This window comes from Rhincodon typus, chromosome 28 (assembly GCF_021869965.1).
Source record: "Rhincodon typus isolate 14 chromosome 28, sRhiTyp1.1, whole genome shotgun sequence".
NCBI lineage: Eukaryota > Metazoa > Chordata > Chondrichthyes > Orectolobiformes > Rhincodontidae > Rhincodon > Rhincodon typus.
In genome coordinates, this window is record NC_063359.1 from 1,621,538 (window position 1) to 1,642,054 (window position 20,517).

Sequence of the window (20,517 nt, forward strand, 5' to 3'; positions counted from 1 at the left end):
ACAGAGTAAAGCTTCCTCTACACTGTCCCCATCAAACACTCCCAGGACACAGATAGCACAGGTTGCAAAGAGTGAAGCTCTCTCTATACTGTCCCCAAACACTCCTAGGACAGAGCTAACATGGGGTTAGATACATAGTAAAGCTCAGTCTACATTGTCTCATCAATCCAGTCCATTTTGAGGAAAACCAGCAGGAAGCAGCCTCTTCCTCAATGTGCACCTGAACCGTGAACTGTGAACAAGAAACGTGATATTGCTACTCTACGCCTTGCTTCAGGAGTCTCTGAATTACAGACTGTTGTGGGGCAGCTGGCCATTTGGCCCATCTTGTCTGCATTGGTTGTCTCAGCATTGTAACTTGAGAGTGGCACGGTGGCTCAGTGGTTAGCACTGCTGCCTCACAGCACCAGGAACCCGGGTTCAATGCCACCCTCGGGTGACTGTGTGAAGGTTGTACATTCTCCCAATGTCTGTGTGGGTTTCCTCTGGGTGCTCTGGTTTCCTCTCACAGTCCGAAGATGTGCAGGTTAGGTGGATTGGCCATGGGAAATGCAGGGATAGGGTGATGGGTCTGGGTGGGATGTGCTTCAGAGGGTTGGTGTGGACTTGATGGGCTGAATGTCCTGCTTCCACACTTTAGGGATTCTAGATTTAAAAAAAAAACTTACTGCCAAGCCCCTGACTTTGTCATAATGCTCCACACTGTTTGAATAGAAATAACCATCCAATGCCCTTCTTAAATGCCTCAATGGAATCAGCTTCCACCATATTTCTAGCCGTGCTTTCCATGCCCTAACTACGTTTTTTTAAACATGTGCACATCACTTTAAAACTCTCCCCTCTGGATCTTAATCCAATTACAAACAGAAACAGCTTCTCCCTCTCTACACTGTCCAGCCCATTCGTGAATCTGAAAACTTCTACTAAATCTCTTCTCAGCCGTCTTCTCTCCAGGGAGAACCCAGTCCCAGTTTCTTGAATCTATCCACATCACTGAAGTTTCCCATTCCTGGTACCATTCTCATAAACCGCTTTTGCATTCTGTCTGATGCAGTTCCCAGCTGAGGTCTAACAAGCATCTTGTACACATTTAACATCTTGTTTTTGTACTCCATGTTGCTATTTAATAAAGGTGACAACATTGTATGTTTTTTTAGCTGCTCCCTCCACCTGTCTGCCACCTTCAATGACTTATGTACATATACATCCAGCTTGCTCTGCTCCTGCACCCCTTCATTATCCAGGAGCATCCATTATCCTTCAGCACCCATTATTGTCTTTTAATGTTCTTCGTCACCTCACACTTCTCTGTATTGAAACTCATCTGCTGCCAACTGCCAATTTAGAATCGCAGAATACCTACAGTGTGGAAACAGGCCCATTCACATCATCGAGTCCACACCAAACCTCTGAAGCACATCCAACCCAGACTCACCTCCTATCCCTGTTACAATGCATTTCCATTGGCTAATCCACCCAACCTACACATCACTGGACACTACAAGGCAACTTAGCATGGTAAATCCATCTAACCTGTATACCTTTGGACTGTGGGAGGAATCTGGAGCACCCAGAGGAAACCCACGCAGACGCAAGGAGAATGTGCAAACTCCACACAGACAGTCGCCCGAGGGCGGAATCGAACCCGGCTCCTTGGTGCTATGAGGCAGCAGTGTGAACCACTGAGCCACCATGCCACTTAACTTGTCTATGTACTTCTGGAGTTCTACACTGTCCTCCACACAGTTTACAACTCTTCTAAGTTTTGTATCATCTGCAAGCTTTGAAATTGTTCCGCACACACCATGATCCAAACCATTAATACACATCAGGAACAGCAAGGGTCTTAATATCAACCCGTGGGGAACTCCACCACAAACCGTCCTCCAACCCAAACATTATATATTCACTGTTATTCTGTTTCCTATCACTCAGCCAATTTGTATCCACGTTGTCCATTATATTCCACGAGTGGTCATTTTCTTCACAACTCCAATATGTTGCACTGTTTACAACAGCTTTCAGCAATCCATGTAGATAATCTCAATGGCCTAGCCCTCAACAGCCCCTCTCTGTAAGCTATGCAAATAAAAACTCCAGCAAGTTTGTTAGACACAAGTTTCCCTTTCCAAATCTGAGCTGCCTCTTCAGAACCAGCCCACAGTTTTCCATTTGATATGCAATCAAGGGTTACAGGGAAAACTACAGAAAGTGGACAATGAGGGATGTTGGATCAGCCATGATCCTGTTTAATGGTGGAGCAGGCTCAAGGGGCCGAGTGGCCTGCTCTTCTTCCTACTTCTTATGATTTTATAATTTCTATCCTGTATAATTGTTTTGAGGAGTTTCCCAGTGCTGAAGTTAAACTGACGGCTTTGTAATTGCTGGGTCAATCTTTACAAACCTTTTTGAACTTTGTAACAAAAGTAGACAATTTAGGGCATGTCTGGTGAGTTTACACTTCAGCCTTTTCCCACAGGAAACCCGAAGACAGACAGACAAAGTGGCAGGGAGATGTATCAGAGCTGCACACAACGGCCCACACTGATGGAAAAGTCAGCACCAGCGTGACGCCCACTGCAGTCAAATAGTTAACCACTCAACAGCCTGGCTGGCAAACCACTGTGGAACTGTGGCTGTGGAACTCAGACTCCTGTTAGCTCAGCACCGAGGGGAAGGAAGGATTGGTTGAGAGAAAAAGTTGCAGGTTTGGTTACGACACATAGGGTGGCGGAGGGAGCTCAGATCAGACCACTCAGGGGTAGATAGTACAACACAAGGAAAAGGGAGATTGAGAGAACAGGAGAGGAGCGAGTGAGCTGGAAGTGGAGGATTGAATCACTATGGCTGACCTTGGCAGAGCAGGAGGTGAGATCAACAAGGCAGTGCCTCACTGCCTGCAGTTTGGACAGGAGGAGGTCCATTCGGACCGAGTGGCCTTCAGCAGCATTGGCCTAGAATGGACAAGAAGAACAAACAATCACACATTTGTTACCAACCTTGATCTGGGCCGATAACGTCAGCCCCTCTCACACAAACCTCACTGACAAACTAACACAGTGCACACCGCTATCAAAACCTAGCACAGACTCTCCTATCAGCAGGCAACGGCACCAGGCTAGATACAGTGTGCTGCCCACCCCCTGCTTTTCTGTTAAACAGAAGGGAAAGCTCCCTCTTCTCTGCTAAACTGAAGGTCAAGTGGATCAAGTGTCAGTCTGGAAACATTTACAGGATAGTGATGTCAGTCTGAGGTTTCAATTGGTTGCAAGGAGCAATCCAGAACAGATTTAAACACAAGAACAAAAACAAAGTTGCTGGAAAAGCTCAGCAGGTCTGGCAGTATCTGTGAAGGAGAAAACAGAGTTAAGGTATCGGATCTGGTGACCCTTCCTCAGAACGGACTTAAATTGGGATGGAGACAGATCCGGTTCCGGGAAACTGGAATCAAAGATTGGCTAATGAAGCAGTGAGTCAGTCTTGGGAGGAGATAGTGTGGGTGCATCCGGGTGCATTCCCCTGAAGGGACAAGGTAGCTCCAACTACACCTGAGCTCCGCTGAAGACAAAATACAGAATGAAGGAATAAACTGTGTACCTGACAGACATCATGCTGATAACAAAAGGGGGAACCAGTTCTGTTTTAGTAAGGTCAGAGACAGTGTGAAAACAGGGAGAAAAGAATTGAGAAGCAGAGTGAGAGCATGAGAAGAAACCGGCAGCCTGGAAAATAAAAATCTAAAAGTTTTGATAGGCATGGGAATATTAAAAGATTGAATGAGGTTGATTAGGGAACAAAAAGGGGGATTTAGACATGGAGATGGGAGCATGGCGGAGTTACTAAATGAGTAATTTACAAGACAGTGCTGCAAAGGTCACTGTGATGGGAGGGAGTTCTGGCATGGAATAGACTAAATATTCATAACTGAAGACATTAGAGAGAGTACAGAAAGGATTCATGGGAATGGTTCCAGGGATGAGGAATTACTGAGGATTAATTGGAGAAGCGAGGACTGTTTTCCTTGGACAAGAGAGGGCCAAGAAGAGATGTAATTGAGGAGTTCAAAATCATGACAGGTCTGGACAGAGCTGAGAGGGAGAAATGGCTCCCATTGGCATCAAGAATTTACCTCTGCCTTAAAAATATTTAACAATTCCACATCCACTGCCTTTTGGGGAAGGGAATTCGAAAGATTCTCAATCCTCAGAGAGATAAAAAAAATTTCCTCACCTAAGTTTTAAATGGATGCTCTTTTGTTTTAAAAAGAAAGCTATGGCTCCTAGTTCTAGACTCTCCCACATCGTCCTGATCAAATTCCCTCAGGATCTTATATGTTTCAATTAAGTCACTTCTGATTCTGTCCAAAGATGTGCAGGCTTGGTGGGTTGGCCATGGGAATTGCAGGGTTACAAGGATAGGGCAGTGGGAGGGATGCTCTTCAGAGGGGTGGTGTGGACTCAATGGGCTGAATGGCCTGCTTCCGCACTGTAGGGATTCTATGATTCTTCTAAACTCCAGAAGATCCAGGCCTAACCTGTTGAGCCTTTCCTCATAAGACAATCTGTTCGTTCCAGGTATTAGTCAGTAAACCTTCTCTGAACTGCTCCCAATTCCTTAACATCCTTCTGTCAGTAAGTGATCGATACTGTACACAGTACTGCAGATGGAATCTCACCAATGCCCTGTACAGCTGAAGCATAACCTCCCAACTGATGCATTCAATTCCCCTCACAATAAAACATCAGCTCTCCTGATTACATTCTGCGAGTCATTTATTAGAACACCCAAATTTCTCTGTATCTTAGAGCCAAACAACCCCTCACTGTTTATATAACCTGCTTCTTTCTTTTAATCTTTCTGAGAAAATGGACAATTTCACAGTTCCCCACATTGTAGTCCATTTGCCAGATTTTTGCCAATTCATTAACTTTTCTAAATCCCTGTAACTTCATGTCTTCTTCTCAATGTACTTTCCTGCCTATTTTTGTGCCATCGGGCAGAATACGAGGTCCTACTCCTCCAGTTTACGTGTGGTGTTATTGTGACACTGGAGGAGGCCCAGGATGCTCATGTCACCCAGGGAGTGGGAGGGTGAGTTAAAATGGTTGGCAACCAGAAGGTGTTGTTGATTATAGCCTGTGCTTCACGCAGGTGCTTCACGAATCAGTCACCGAGTCTGTGCTTGGTCTCACTGATGTAGAGGAGACCACATCGGGAGCATAGAAACAGTAGACCAGGTTGAAGGATATACAGGTGAACCCCTGTCGAATGAGGAAAGTTTGTCTTGGGTCTTGGATGGAGGTGAGGGGGAGGTGTAGGGGCAGGTGTAGCACCTCCTGCGGTTGCAGGGAAAGGTGCCAGGGGTGGGGGGGTTAGTGGGGAGTGTGGAGCGGACGAGGGAGTCATGGAGAGAGCAGTCCCTATGAAAGGCAGATAGGGGTGAGGAGGGAAATATATCTTTGGTGGGGAGGTTGGATTGTAGGTGGCAGAAATGGCGAAGGATGATACACTGGATGCAGAGGTTGGTGGGGTGGTATGCGAGGACAAGGGGGATTCTGTCTTTATTTTTTTTGGCGGGGGGAAGAGGGGCTTGCGGCAGAAGTGTGGGAAATGCAAGGGATGTGCAGCTGAGGGCATTTTCAATAAATGTGGGGGGAAGGGGGAGTGTTGCAGTCTTTGAAGTAGTTTGACATCTGGATGTCTGTGACTGGAACGTTCCGTCTTGCGGGGGATATGGCAGAGGAATTGAGAGTAAAGGGATCACGTTCTTGCAGGAGAGTGGGTGAGAGGAGATTTAGTCAAGGTAGCAATGGGAGTCGGTGGGTTTGAAATAGATATCGGTGCTGAGACGGTTACCAGAGATGGAGATAGACAGCCCTAGGAAGGGGAAGGAGGTATCGGAGACGGTCCAGGTGAATTTGAGGTTGGGGTGAAAGGTGTTAGTAAAGTGGATGAGCTACTCAATCTCTTCATAGGAGCATGTGGCACCACCAATATAATCATCAATGTAGCAGAGGAAGAGGTGAGGGATGATGCCAGTGTAACAGTGGAAGAGAGACTGTTCCACGTGCCCTACAAAGAGGCAGGCATAGTTCGGACTCATACGGATACCCATAGCTACCCCGTCATTTTGTAGGAAGTGAGAGGAGTTAAAGGAAAAGTTGTTGAGAGTAAGGACAAGTTCCGTTAGGCAGATGAGGGTGTTGGTGGAGGGGGACTGGTTGGGCCTGTGGGAGAGGAAGAAGCAGAGGGCTTTTAGGCCATCTGCTTGGGGGATACAGGTGTACAGGATTTGAGGTCCATGGTGAAGATGAGGTGTTGGGGGCCTGTTTCAGTGCTATTTTGATGTAATTAGACTTTTCCTTTAATTTATGAAGGAGCTGGTGATCATGCACCAAGCATGAATATGATTAACATTTGATTTCCTTAAGTAATTTTCAGTTGTTTAAAATTCATTTACTTAAATGTTGGTGAACACACTGATTAAAAATCATTACTTTTTGTCATCAGCCTATTTTCGTGAATCAAACTGGATCCGGTTACCACTTAACTATTTCGCAGAGTACTGTTCAAAACAATACTTTCATTTAAAATCCTTTCTGAAAAGCTGCTGAGTGGCATTGGTTCATGGCAGACTTGCTTTTGAAAATCTGTAAATGAATTGGGAGTGGAATCTTGATGAGGAGAAAATCAGCCCATTTCAACTAATAAAGTGCCTGTGGGAACCAAAGCAGCAGGTCACAAAGTAAGCAGAAGGTAGAGGTTAGCAGGATGAACAGGCAAGGCCAGTCTAACAGCCATGGTGAGGGGAGGAGTCATAAAAGATGAAAATGTGATTGGAAAGCCGAAATAAATGATACAGAAGAGGCTCCACATTATCAGGGATTAATAAAATAAAGAATGGAGTGTGTGGAAAGCATAGTGCACAAGAAAATATTAAATGAGAAAGACAAGTCAGTAGAACTTATTTAAAAACCTCGCACCTAAATGCACACAGTATACCGAGTTGACGGCACAAATAGAGACAAATGGTGGGGATTACTGAAATGTGACTACAGGAAGATCAGGACCAGGAGTTGCAGGAGGTGGAATTACTTTATTGGTTAAGGATGACGTCAAGGGTGTATTAAGAAATGATGTTGGCTTTAGGGACCTAAATGCTGAATCAGTCTGAGCAGAAATAAAAAGCAACAGAAGAAATGGATTGGGAGGAGTAATTCACAGGCCCCACTACAGTACTTCCAAACTAGGGCAGAGTATAAACTAGGAAAATAATGAGGGTTTGGGAGAAGGGCACAATGGTAATTATTGGTGATTTTGACATGCAAACTGACTGGATTAATCAAACTGGCAAGGGTAGCCTCAGAGAAAGGCTTACAGAGTGAATGAGGGATTGTTTCTTAGAGCAACATGTCAGGGATCCAACAGAGGACTGGTTATTCTAGATTTGGCATCATGCAAAGATGAAGGATAAATGGTCTTGTAGTTAAGGATCCTCTTGGAAGGAGGGACCACAACGTGCTAGAGTTTCAAATTCAGAGTGAAAGAGTGAAGACAGAGTCTCAGATGAGAGTTTTAGTGTCAGGCAAAGATGATTATTTAAGCCTGAGGAAGGAGTTGACCCAAGTGGACTGGGCAAAAATATAACAGGGCAGGACAGTTGAAGAACAGTGGTAGATGTTTAAGGAAACTAAATACCTGTCAATTAAAGTATATTCCTGAGAGGAGAAGGAATTGTAAAAAGGTTAAAAATCATCCATGGCTTAAACAAGGAAGACATGAATAACATAAAGGCAAAACCTAGGGCACATTATACTGCAAATGTTAGTGGCACTCTGGAGGATTGGGAGAACTTTAAACATCAGCAAAGGGTTACTGAGAACAAAATCAAAAGTGCTGAGATGAACAACAAAAGGAAACTAGTAGAAAACATAAGCACTGATACCAAAAGATTCTATAAGGATATAGAACAAGTGAAAGTAAAAGTTTGCCATTTAGACGATGCGAATGGTGAAGTAATAATGGGAAACTCAGAAATAGCAGAGGCACTAGACCAATTTTGTTTTTCGGTTTACCCAAGGGTAAAGGATAATTTCTTCCCAAAAGCTGCAGTCACTACAAAGGAATTTGGTGAAATTACTATAAGTAGGGAGAAGGTATTAAGTAAACTGATGGATTAAAGGCAGCTAAGTCCCCGGGCCCAATGGCCTGCACCCTACAGTATTAAAGAAAGTGGCAGCAGAGATGGTGGATGCATTAGTTATGATATTCCAAAAGGTAACGGTGGATTGGGAGCATGCTAATGTGACACCCTTATTTAAAAAAGGAGATAGGTAAAAAGTGGGAAACCACAGACCAGTTAGTTTGACCTCTGTAGTGGGAAGTTGCTGGAGTCAATCATAAAGGAGGAGATAACTGAACACTTGGAAAAACAAAACTCAATTCACCAATGTCAGCATGGTTTCATGAGGGCAAGTTGTGCTTTACAAACTTGCTGGAGTTTTTTCAGCATGTACCCAGCAAGGTGGATAATGGGGATCCAATGGATGTGATATATTGAGACATCCAGAAGGCATTTGACAAGGTGCTGCATAAAACACTGATCCAGAAGGTTAGATCCCAGCAGTTAAGGATAGAGGATAGAGGATTGACTCACTGACAGAAAGCAGAGGGTCAGGATAAATGGGACTTCCTCTCGAGGGCGAACAGGGTTCCATTCTCAACTATTTGCAATCTAAATAAATGATCTGCAAATAGGGACAGAGTGTAACTTAGCAAAATTTGAAGATGATTCGAGATGGGCAAGCAGGCTGAGAAGAGGAGATAAAGAGTTTACAGATGGATGTTGATAGCTGGGAGAACGGGCCAGAATCTGGAATTTATTGTGGATAAGTGCAAGATTGTCCATTTTGGCCAGAAAAACAAAAGGGCAGATTATTATTTAAATGAGAAGCAGATTCAAAGTGTGTCAGTGCAAAGGGATCTTTGTGCATGAATTACAGAAAGTGGGTATGAAGGTGCAGCATATAATCAGAAAGGCAGTTATTGCAAAAGGACAGGATTATGAAAGTAAAGAAATGTTGTTGCAGTTATATAAATTGCTGTTGAGATCACACCTGGCATATTGTGTCTAGTTTTGGTCTGCTTACTTGAGGAAGGATGTGGTGGCACTGGTTGCAGCTCAGAGGAAGTTCGCCTGATTCCAGGGATGAAAGGGCTGCTGTATGAGGAGTGGTTGAATAGCTTGGGTTTGTACTCGCTGGAGTGCAGAAGAATGAGGGGTATCTGATTGAGGTATATAAAATGCTAAAGGGGATTGATAAGGTGGACGTTGAACAGACATTCCCCATTGTAGGAGAATCTCAAACAAGGGATCATAGAGTGAGAGGATGTAGGTTCAAAACTAAGATGAGGAGAAACTACTTCTCTCAAGGGGTGGTGAATATGTGGAACTCACTGCCTCAGAGTGCCGTGGAGGCAGAATCAATCAACAGATTCAAGAAAGAAATAGATGTGTTTCTGGTGAAAAGTCCAAAAAGGGCTGCGGGGAACAGGCAGGAAAGGAGTTGAGACAAGGATAAGATCAGCCATGATCATGTTAAACGGTGGGGCAGGCTCGAAGGCCTATTCCCACTCCTGGTTCCTATATTTCACTTCTCAAAACTAGTCCATTCTAATGATGTCCTGCCTGTGCCCAGAGAGCGCTCTCTGGGCTTTTACTAGGTCCGCACAAAGAACACAGACTGCGTGGGGGGGGGTTATGGTTAGGTGGTGAGCTCTTGTCCATTAAATGCTCTCCTATGAGCCACTCACACTGCCACTGGGGGACTTGCTGAGATTTTTCTGACGTTCCTGGATTGCCCAGATCTGCTGGATATACCAGCCTCGGGCACAATCAATCACCTCGAGACCCTGCAGCAAGGCGTCCTTCTCCTGTTCCAGCTCCTTCATCCACTTCAGCTGCGGACACATGAAAACAGTGTTAGCTCCAGGAACTAGCCAATCATAGTGCAGCGCTCCAGGAAACAGCCACTCACAGCGCAACCTGCCAAACCCTGCCAGGAAACAGCCAATCAAAAAGGACAGCCTGGAAATTATTGCGTGTGTTAAACTAAAATTAAATGTCTGTCCGTTCCATGGCCAAGGAAACTGATTAAAGTAAAAGAGACAGCAGGGGCATCTGATTTGATATTGGTCACTCCACCCAGTCTGGGGAATCTCGAGCACGAAGAGCAGCCTCAGGAGGAGGGGCCAATTAATGCAGCTAGAATTTTTAGAAATGTTAGACGTGGGAATGGGGGCAATTGTTGACTGTCATAAAATCCATCTGGATCACCAAAGTTCTTTCAGGTAGGAAATCGGTCATCCTGACACGTTCTGGCCTTCACATGACTCCAGAACCCACAATGACATATCTGATTCTAAATGCCCTCTGAAATGACTAACAAGCCACTCCTGTTGTAGGGAATTGCTATGGCGTTCAAACAAAATGAAACTGGACAGACCTCCTGGCATTGACCTAAAGGCCTGTTGACCCCGTAAAGTCCTCCTCACTAACATCTGGGGTCTAGTACCAAACTGGAGAGAGCTATCAGACAGACTAGTCAAGCAACAGCCTGACAGAGCAAGGAATCATACCTTAAAGACAACATCCTTGACATCACCATCACCATCCCTGGATATATCCTGTCCCACCGGCAGGACAGACCCAGCACAGGGGGCGGCACAGTGGTATATAGTCGGGAGGGAGTTGCTCTAAGGATCCTCAACATTGACTCCAGACCCCATGAAGTCTCATGGTTTCAGGTTAAACATGGGCAAGGAAACCTCTTGCTGATTACCACATACCGTCCTCCCTCAGCTGATCAAACAGTACTCCTCCATGTTAAACAACACTTGGAGGAAGCACCGAGGATGGCGAGGGCACAAAATGTACTCTGGGTGGGGGATTTCAATGTCCACCACCAAAAGTGGCTCAGCAGCAGTACTACTGATCGAGCTGTTCGGGTCCTAAAGGACACAGCTGCTGGATTGGGTCTGAGACAGGTTGGTTCCCTCACCACAAGAGAGGAAAACATACTTGTCCTCATCCTTACCAATCTACCAGCTGCAGATATATCTGTCCATGACAATATTAGTAAAAGTGACCACTGCACATTCCTTCCAGAGACAAAAATCTTGCCTTCACATGGAGAACAACCTCCACCATGTTGTGTGGCACTATCATCATGCTAAATGGGATAGACTTCAAACAGATCTAGCAACTCAAGACTGGGCATCCATGAAGCGCTGCGGGCCATCAACAGCAGCAGAATTGTACTCCAGCACAATCTATAACCTCATGGCCCGGCATATCCCCCACTCAATCATTACCATCAAGCCAAGGGATCAACCCTGGTTCAATGAAGAGTGCAGGAGGGCATGTCAGGAGCAGCACCAGGCATACTTGAAAATGAGGTGTCAACCTGCTGAAGCCACCGAACAGGACTACTTGCACGCCAAACAGCATAAGCAGCAAGTGATAGACAGAGCTAAATGATCCCACAACTAATGGATCAGATCTGAGCTCTGAAGTCCTGCCACATCCAGTTATGAATCGTGGTGGACAATTAAACAACTCACTGGAGGAGGAGGCTCCACAAATATCCCCATCCTCAATGATGGAGAGCCCAGCACATCAGTGCAAAAGATAAGGCTGAAGCTTTCGCAGCAATCTTCAGCCAGAAGTGCCGAGTGGATGTCCATCTCTGCCTCCTACAGTGGTCCCCAGCTTTACAGATACCAGTCTTCAGCCAATTCGATTCACTCCACGTGATATCAAGAAACAGTTGGAGACACTGGATACTGCAAAGACTGTGGTCCCTGACAACATTCCAGCAATAGTACTGAAGACTTGTGCTCCAGAACTGCTCCCTTACCCAAGCTGTTCCAGTACAGTTACAACACTGGTATCTACCCAACAGTGTGGAAAATTGCCCAAGTATGTCCTGTACATAAAAAGCAGGACAAATCTAACCCGGCCAATTACCGCCCCATCAGTCTACTCTCGATCATCAGTAAAGTGATGGAAGGTGTCATCAACAGTGCTAACAAGCAGCACCTGCTCAGAAATAACCTGCTCAGTGACACCCAGTTTGGGTTCCACCAGGGCCATTCAGCTCCTAACCTCATTACAGCCTTGGTTCAAACATGGACAAAAGAGCTAAATTCCAGAGGTGAGGTGAGAGTGATTGATTTCAAGGCTGTGTTCGACCGAGTGTGGCATCAAGGAGCAAAACTGAAGTCAATGGAGTCTAAAAGCAAACTACTGCGAATGCTGAAGATTTTGAATAAAAGCATAAAATACTGGAGAAACTCCGCAGGTTTGGCAGCATCTGTGGAGAAGTGTCAAACACAGTTAACGACTTGAGTCCCAAAACTCTTCCTTGTAACTGAAGAGGGCTGAAAAATGACAGGAAAATTTTTTCTGATGAAGGGTCTAGGCCCGAAACGTCAGCCTTTTTGCTCCTATGATGCTGCTTGGCCTGCTGTGTTCATCCAGCTCTGCACCTTGTTGTCTAGGAAAATTAAGTTTTTATTTTTGGAATCAATGTGTATTGGGGGCAAACTCTCCAGTGGTTGGAGTCATACCTAACATATACAAAGATGGTCGTGGTTGTTGGAGGTCAGTCATCTCAGATCCAGGACATCTCCGCAGGAGTTCCTCAGGGTAGTGTCCTAGGCCCAACCATCTTCGGCTGCTTCATGAGAAGTGGGACGTTCACCAATGATCGCACAGTATTCAGCACCATTTGTGACTCCTCAGATACTGAAGCAGTCCACGTTCAAACGCAACAAGGTTTGGACAATATCCAGGCTTAGGATGACAAGTGGCAAGTAGCATTCATGCCACACAAATGCCAGACAATGACCATTTCCATCAAGAATCTAACCATCACCCCTTGACATTACTGCTGAAAATCTCATTATCAACATTTTGGGGATTACAATTGACCAGAAACTGAATTAGACTCGTCATATAAATACAGTGGCTACAAGAGCAGGTCAGAAACTGGGAATACCGCAGTCAGTAACTCACCTCCTGACTCCTCAAAGCCTGTCCACCATCTACAAGGCACAAGTCAGGAATGTGATGGAATACTCCCCACTTGCCTGGATGAGTGCAGCCCCAACAACATTCAAGAAGCTTGGCACCATCCAGGACAAAGCAGCCCACTTGATTGGCACTACATCCACAAGCAACCACTCCATCTACCACTGACCCTCAGTAGCAGCAGTGTGTACTATCTACAAGATGCACTGCAGAAATTCACCAAAGATCCTCAGACAGCACCTTCCAAACCCACGACTACTTCCATCTAGAAGGACAAGGGCAGCACATACATGGGAACGCCATCACCTACAAGTTCCCTTCCGAGCCACTCACCATCCTGCCTTGGAAATATATCGCTGCTCCTTCAGTGTCACTGGGTCAAAAATCCTAGAATCCCCTCCCTAAGGGCATTGTGGGTTTACCTACAGCACCTGGACTGCAGCGGTTCAAGAAGGCAGCTCACCCCCACCTTCTCAAGGGGCAAATAGGAACAGGCAGTAAAGGCTGCCCAGCCAGTGACACCCATGTCCCATGAATGTATAAAAAATCTGAAAGGCTGAGGGGGACAGATTTTGAGTGTTTTTTTTAGGAATTAAGGGGTATGAGAAGAGGACGGGAAGGTGGAGGTGATCCTGATTGTACTGACTGGGCAGCAATGTGGCCAACTCACACTGCTACTTTTTGCTCTTATACTGTCTAAGAATGTTTCACAACCCAGTGTGAGACCTCATTTCAGAGTGTAACAAATGTTCTAACTGAGGTGCAGCAGTCATGAGACTCCTGGGGCCGAGAGCACACCATGTGAGTACGTGACAGCTCATCCGTCATTAACAATCTGAGCCTACAACCTGCAGTGAGCTTGCACTCACCCTGTCATAGTCAATCCCATTGGTTATGGTGTGACGACGAAGCTCACCACGTTCCTGTCTGTGTTCGAGGCCAGATGCCATTCGACCGCAGGAGGCCTCACTTTGGCAGCGAGCTATGTGTCTCCCCTCTGTAGATAAGGAAAGAGGATTAACAGAAACCGTTGCAACCCATTGTGCCCACAACCCCATCAAGCAACACCAGAGTCAGTGCCTGAATCCCCATAGCCTCCAATGGCCAGGACCACATGGAAATCTCCCTGTCACAGGATGACTCCTGCACCAAGCAGCGGGAGGGAGGAGGGCACAGTTAGCATCTGTGACACTTGCCTGTTCCCAAACACCATCCAGTGAGGCGAGGGCAGGATTGGTCTCTCACCTAATCAGGATGCCCTCCAATAGGGCAGAGTACAAAATAAGATGGGTGAGGGGTAAAAAGGAGATGTTCCCAAGGACTGAGTTTGCTAGACAAAGAGATTAAAGATCAAGAAACTGAAAAGGGTTGAACAAGAGAAAGTGAAACAAAAACCTTTTATAAGATTGTAAAGAAGAGTAGGCCATTCAGCCCCGTCAGCCCCATTATACAACATCATGGCAGGCCTGATGTGTGGCATTATCGCTCACTCCTTTGTAGATCAAACATCTGATAGCTGATAATGGATTCCCCAATGAGAGATGTTAACCTAATTGGCCTATACTTTCCTGCTTTCTGTCTCTCTTCTGTCCTGAATAAAGGAGCTACGTTTGCACTTTTCCAATCTGCTGGGACCTTGCCAGAATCTCAGGAATTTGGGGAGACGGATGACATCCACTTCTTGCTAAACTCTGGGATACAGGCCATCAGATCCAGTGAATTGTCAGCTTTTTAATTCCATTAGATTTCCATGTACTTTTGCCACCTGTGAGAGCGATTGTTTTCATTTCTACTCTGCCCCTTGACTTCTCTACTTTCTATTCCTCTTAGGATGCTTTTACTATCATCCACCATGAAAAAAGATGCAAACTACCTAGAATTATGCAGTACAGAAGATGGACTCTTCGGCCCATCAAGTCTATACTACCAAAAATACACCATTACCAACACAAGTTCCGCTTTTCCTCACAGGGCCCATAGTCTTGAACATTACGACACTTCAAGTGCTCATCCAAGAGTTTGTTAAAGTTTCGGATTTGTTCAGAGCCTCTGCCATTTCTTTGTTTCCCAAACATGAGGGTGAATCCTTTATTTCAGTATTATGTTACGAAGATGTGTTATCTGAAGCATTAATTTAGAATATGATTCACTGAACACATATCTGCATGTTGAACGTTTTCAAAAGTACGCTTCCCAAAGCTAATCAGCTGTAGCAAGGAAAACGGTTGTAAATGTAAAGAAAGCAAGTTGCTGGCCTGGAGTCACTGAATCTACCATACTTTCAGAGGAAGATCACAATGTAATAAAGCTGTCGGAGAGATAACTTGCCTGCAACAACAGTGTTTGCATTCTCTCTTGCTCTTCTCAGAATCCCCTCCTCAAGTCTGAGTTAGAAACTCTCGGGATAACCTCATCACCACAAGTGGACGATCTCAAGGGAGAATTCAGATTCTACCAGCACCATCTCCAGCAAAAGCTAATTCAACCAGCCATAACCAATCCACGGAGACATCACAACACCAGCAGCTTGTGTCCAGACTTTGGATGCAGGCTGATATTTATGACAAACTGACTTTTTTTAAAATTTAACTACTATTTGGCCAAAGTGCTTTTGAGGTAACACGTTGAGGAGTTTAATATTTTTACCCCATACTTAGGGATGTAGTTGTGCGTGGACATGGCAGTTTTCAAGAAGGCAATGATACATATTTGCATGATTTATATCTTTATATGTTTATATCTTTGCTCCAGTAAGTTTTGTTTACATTAAGCTGATTCTTTGTTATTTAAGGAACCTGGCTGACTTGTTCTGTGACTGAGCAATATACAGTTAGCTACAATATGCAAAATCATCTCCCCTTTTCAAATGTAAATTTTACTGTGACCAGTGGAGGAGCGGACATGAAATCAAATCTATTCACCCCTCCTAAAGTGATCAAAATGGTGTGAAAAACAATTAGAATTGATGGGCAACAAGTGACTGGGTGCTGAAGCCTACACCCTGGGCTGTGGAGAAAACTCACAGGAACAGCAGAAACCAAAGTCTCAATTTTCCACTGATCAGATGCACAAATTATCTGCTGTTCCAGGAGAGAAACAAAAAAGCTGCATTACAGCTGAACAGTTCATTGCAGGTTTGTTCTGGGCAAAACCAGAATTTTGGATTTGAGCTATAATAAAAGTGAGCTTTTTGAAAAGCATCATTTATCAGGACAGCCAGCTGGATTGGTTATGATCAAGACGGGCTTGACAAATCACAGCATTGTTAAAGCACAGAACGCCATTCAGTCCATCATGTCTGTGATTGCTCTCCAGATTTCCAACTTTCTCTCCACAACCCTGCACATTCTTCCTTACAAAGAACAATCCAATCCCTTCTCGAGCGTGTAGATTGAACATGCTTCTACCACATTCTCACAGTATGTTCCAGGTCTACTCAGTTTGTTCCCTGCAGTTATCAGACCTCTCATACATTAGAGTTGATCTTTCTTTGCATCTTCTCTGCATTCTGTTCTATTTCCCTGATGTACTTATGTGAACCACAGAATCATGAAATTCCTACAGTGTGAAAACAGGCCATTCAGCCCAACAAGTCCACACCAACCTTTCGCAGAGCATCCTACCCAGACCCATCCCTCTTTCCCTGTAACCCTGCATTTCCCATGGCCAACCCACCTAGCCTGCACATCGCTGAACACTATGGGCAATTTAGCATGGTCATTCCACCTAACCCACATGTATTTGGACTGTGGGAAGAAACCAAAGCACCCAGAGGAAATCCACATGGATACGGGGAGAATATGCAAACTCCATACAGTCGTCTGAAGGTGGAATTGAACCCGTGTGCCTGGCGTTGTGAGGCAGCAGTGCTAACCACTGAGCCACCATGCCACCCTCATGCGGTAAGATTTGTCTGATTAGCATGTAAAACAATATTTTTCACTGTATCTCCATACATGTGACAACTATAAGTCAAATCACTGATCATCAAATTGCAGTTATTTCTTTTGCCAACCACCTGTGCGCTCATGTTCGTGATTCTTCAACCAATGGAAACAGTTTCTCTCTACTTACTTTTCCTGGTCCCCTCATGATTTTGAACCCTCGATCAAAGGAATACAGTCCCAGCTTCTCCAGTCTATCATCATAATTATATGGGATGATACAGCACAGAAACTCATCCACACCGACCTGACATCCCAATCTGACCTAGCCCCATTTGTCAGCATTTGGCCCATATCTCTCTAAACCCTTCTTGTTCATATATACATCCAGATGCCTTTTAAATGTTGTAATTGTACCCATCTCCACCACTTCCTCTGGCAGCTCATTCCATACACGCACCACCCTCTGCGTGAAAAGGTTGCGCCTCATTTCCCTTCTAAATCTTTCTCCTCTCACCTTAAACCTACATCCTCCAGTTTTGGAGACCCCCACCCTTGGATAAAGACCTTGGCTATTCACCCTATCCATGCCCGTCATGATTTTATAAACCTCTTTAAGGTCACCCCTCAGTCTCTGACACTCCAGGGAAAGTAGCCCCAGCGTACTCAGCCTCTCCTTCTAGCTCAAACCCTCCAACCCCAGAAACATCTTTGTAAATCTTTTCTGCATCCACTCAAGTTTAACAACTTTATTCCTATAGAAGGGAGACCAGACTTGTATGCAGTATTCCAAAAGTGGCCTCATCAATGTCCTGTACAGTCACAATATGATGTCCCAACTCCTGTACTCAATGTTATGACCAATGAAGGCAAGCGTGCCAAACACCTGCTTCACTACTCTGTCTGCCTGCAATTCCACTTTCAAGAAACTGAGTACATGCACCCTTAGGTCTCTTTTTTCGACAGCACTCCCCAGGAGTTTACCATTAAGTGTATAAGTCCTGCTCTGGTTTGCCTTATCAAAATGCAACACCTCACATTTATCTAAATTAAACTCCATCTACCACTCCTCAGCCCATCGGCCCAACTGATCAAGGTCCCGTTGTACTCCGATATAATCTACTTCACTGATTGGTCCCGAGAATGGGGGACTTACATTCTCATGATACTTTTCTGCACCATCTCTAATCCTTCTTGAAGTGGAGCTCCAGACTTGGACATAATCATCCCACTGCAGGCAGTGTTCTATAATCTCCTTGAAAAGACAGAGAGGAAATCACAAGGAGATGGTAAAGATTAGAGCAGTTTAATAGACAGAGAGCTTAAAGGAGATATGGAGGAGCCAATTTGTCAGAAGGTACACCATATGGAGGTAAAACAGCCAGATGGAGAGAAAAATGATTGACAGGTGTTGATCAGACTGGAGAGAGAGCTGGATGCGGTCCACCCTGAGACTAGCTGTGTGTCAATTGGTGCTGCATTGGGAAGTGGCTTGGACTTCGGGATCAGGATTATAATTTTAAAATGTACTAGTTGTACAAGAGTAGCAATATTTACAAACAGCGAGGGGAGTGCAAACAGCTTCAGGAGGACACAGGTTCATGAAACAAATAGACTAAATTAGATTGAGATTAAGTGAGAGATGTAAAACATGGGGGAACAGGAGTCACAACTCAATTACAAGAACCTCCCACGAAAGCCAGTCCCAGGGCCTCAAACACAGAATACTCCCTCCATTTGCAATTGCATAAATATTAGCTTAAAACACAGAATCAAAAAATTGAAATAGTAAACATGATATAGGCCACAGTTGGAGTTCTTTTGGGCAGCTCTAGCCATCCTGAAATATGCAGATCATAGCAACATTTAGATTCACCAGGGAGATGCCAGACGTGGACAAAGCTTAACCAAGCCCAGACAAGAGTTGTAAAATTCTCAACACTCTTTCAAAATGAAATGGGGAAAAGATTATCAGGCCACTTATAATGGAGGCGACTGGGATTGATAAAGGGCTATGTGGAGAGAGCAGGACAGTGGGATTAGTTTAGGAATGGATACAGGGCTATAGGGAGAGAGAGGGGCAATGGGATTAGTTTGGGATTGATACAGGGCTCTGGGAAGTGAGTGGAGCAGTGGGATTAATTTGATTTCCTCTATCAAATAGGGAATTGGTACATTGGCCAAATAGCCTTTCAGTGCTATCAACTAACTGCTTAGTTTGGTAGCTACAGCAAACAGGATCAGACAGCAGGCAGGACTGTCCTTGCTAATAATGGTTAGGGAATAAACCTGAACAAATCTGTAAATTATGTTACAATCTCTGCATTGACCAGGCCAGTTGGCTGTCTCTATCCTTGCTGCTATCTATCCTATTAACCTGGCCACTGCCCCTATCCCTCACCACCTCACTATGTTTATATCCTAATTAAACATTCCTGGTGATTTCTTGCCCATTTGATACTCACTCTCTCACTCACCTGCTTCCAGACGCTTCTGCCCTTCCAATCCAAGGCACTCGATGGCAGTCTGTGGTCCTGTGTTGGTTCCTTTCTGTTCCATCATTGGCTCCCTCTCGGCCAGAGTGGTTTTGCACTGGCCAGGGTCCAGTGAGACATGATCTGGCTCTGTCCGGTTATTGGGAATGTTTGCCGATCTCGCCCTCAGCGGTGATTTTGGTTGAACCCCAGGAGCTCGGAATTTGTCTGACGTCAGGTGGTGACGTTCAGTCACTGGGCAGATCTGACTCGAGACCTTTAGCGTTCTTAAACTGGCCGGGTTCTCACTGCTCCTCCGAGAGCCATTCTTACTCCTCTTCCATACTGTAACACAAGCAGCAATGAGCTGGGCTTAAATTAGGTACCACTGAAATTCAGCAAATAACACTGGGTCCAGCGAAACAGGAACAACTCAACATCCTCATGCAAACCACAAACTTCAGGTTACACAGCATGGAAACGAGGAATGTCCCATACACTCCCAAGCAGGGACAGCATGGGGTTAGATACAGAGTAATACCCTGCCCCCTACTCTTTTAAACTAGAAATAAACTAAAAGTAATGATCCTCTACTCTTTTGAACTAAAAGTAAAACATAAAGTAAAGCTAGCTCTACACAGTGCCTGTCAAACACTCCCAGGACAGGGTCTGATACACAGTAAAGCTCCCTTGCAGTTTTTAACCTGCAAGTATTGCTCTCTCTAGTGTTTTAAACTGAAATTAAACCTCTCTCAACACTGTCCCCATCAAACGCTCACAGCATAGGGACAGCACAGGGTTGAGTACAGAATCTTACTGCTTTTTTAAACTGAAAGTAAAGCCTCCTCTACACTGTCTCCATCAAACACTCCCAGGACAGTGTCAGCATGGGGTCAAATACAGAGTAAAGATCCCTCTACTCTCTTAAACTGAAAGCAAAGCTTACTCAACACTGTCTCTATTAAATGCTCCCAGGACAGGTACAGCATAGAGGTGGATATACAGTCAGCTCTCATGTCAGGCAGTCACAGAGGAGGAAGTGAGACAACACTTCCTAATTCAGGCA

General features: G+C 45.0%; 2 protein-coding genes across 4 annotated transcripts in view; both read right to left on the minus strand.

Moving 5' to 3' along the window:
- Positions 1–20,517, minus strand: part of LOC109937976 (UDP-N-acetylglucosamine pyrophosphorylase 1, like 1) — a 318,016-nt gene that overhangs the window by 279,460 nt on the left and 18,039 nt on the right. The gene's annotated exons all lie outside the window — the stretch shown is intronic.
- sapcd2 (suppressor APC domain containing 2) overlaps positions 1–20,517 on the minus strand; it is a 34,509-nt gene that overhangs the window by 10,980 nt on the left and 3,012 nt on the right. Inside the window, exons 2-5 of one of the 3 annotated variants that reach the window (XM_048613665.1) lie at positions 19,455–19,796; positions 13,963–14,090; positions 9,814–9,960; positions 2,853–2,954 (exon numbers count right to left, since the gene is read on the minus strand). In XM_048613665.1, coding sequence (XP_048469622.1) covers positions 2,853–2,954; positions 9,814–9,960; positions 13,963–14,090; positions 19,455–19,796 — 719 coding nt within the window. The remainder of the gene's footprint in view (positions 1–2,852; positions 2,955–9,813; positions 9,961–13,962; positions 14,091–19,454; positions 19,797–20,517) is intronic. The other 2 variants (XM_048613666.1, XM_048613668.1) reach the window with 2 other exon arrangements.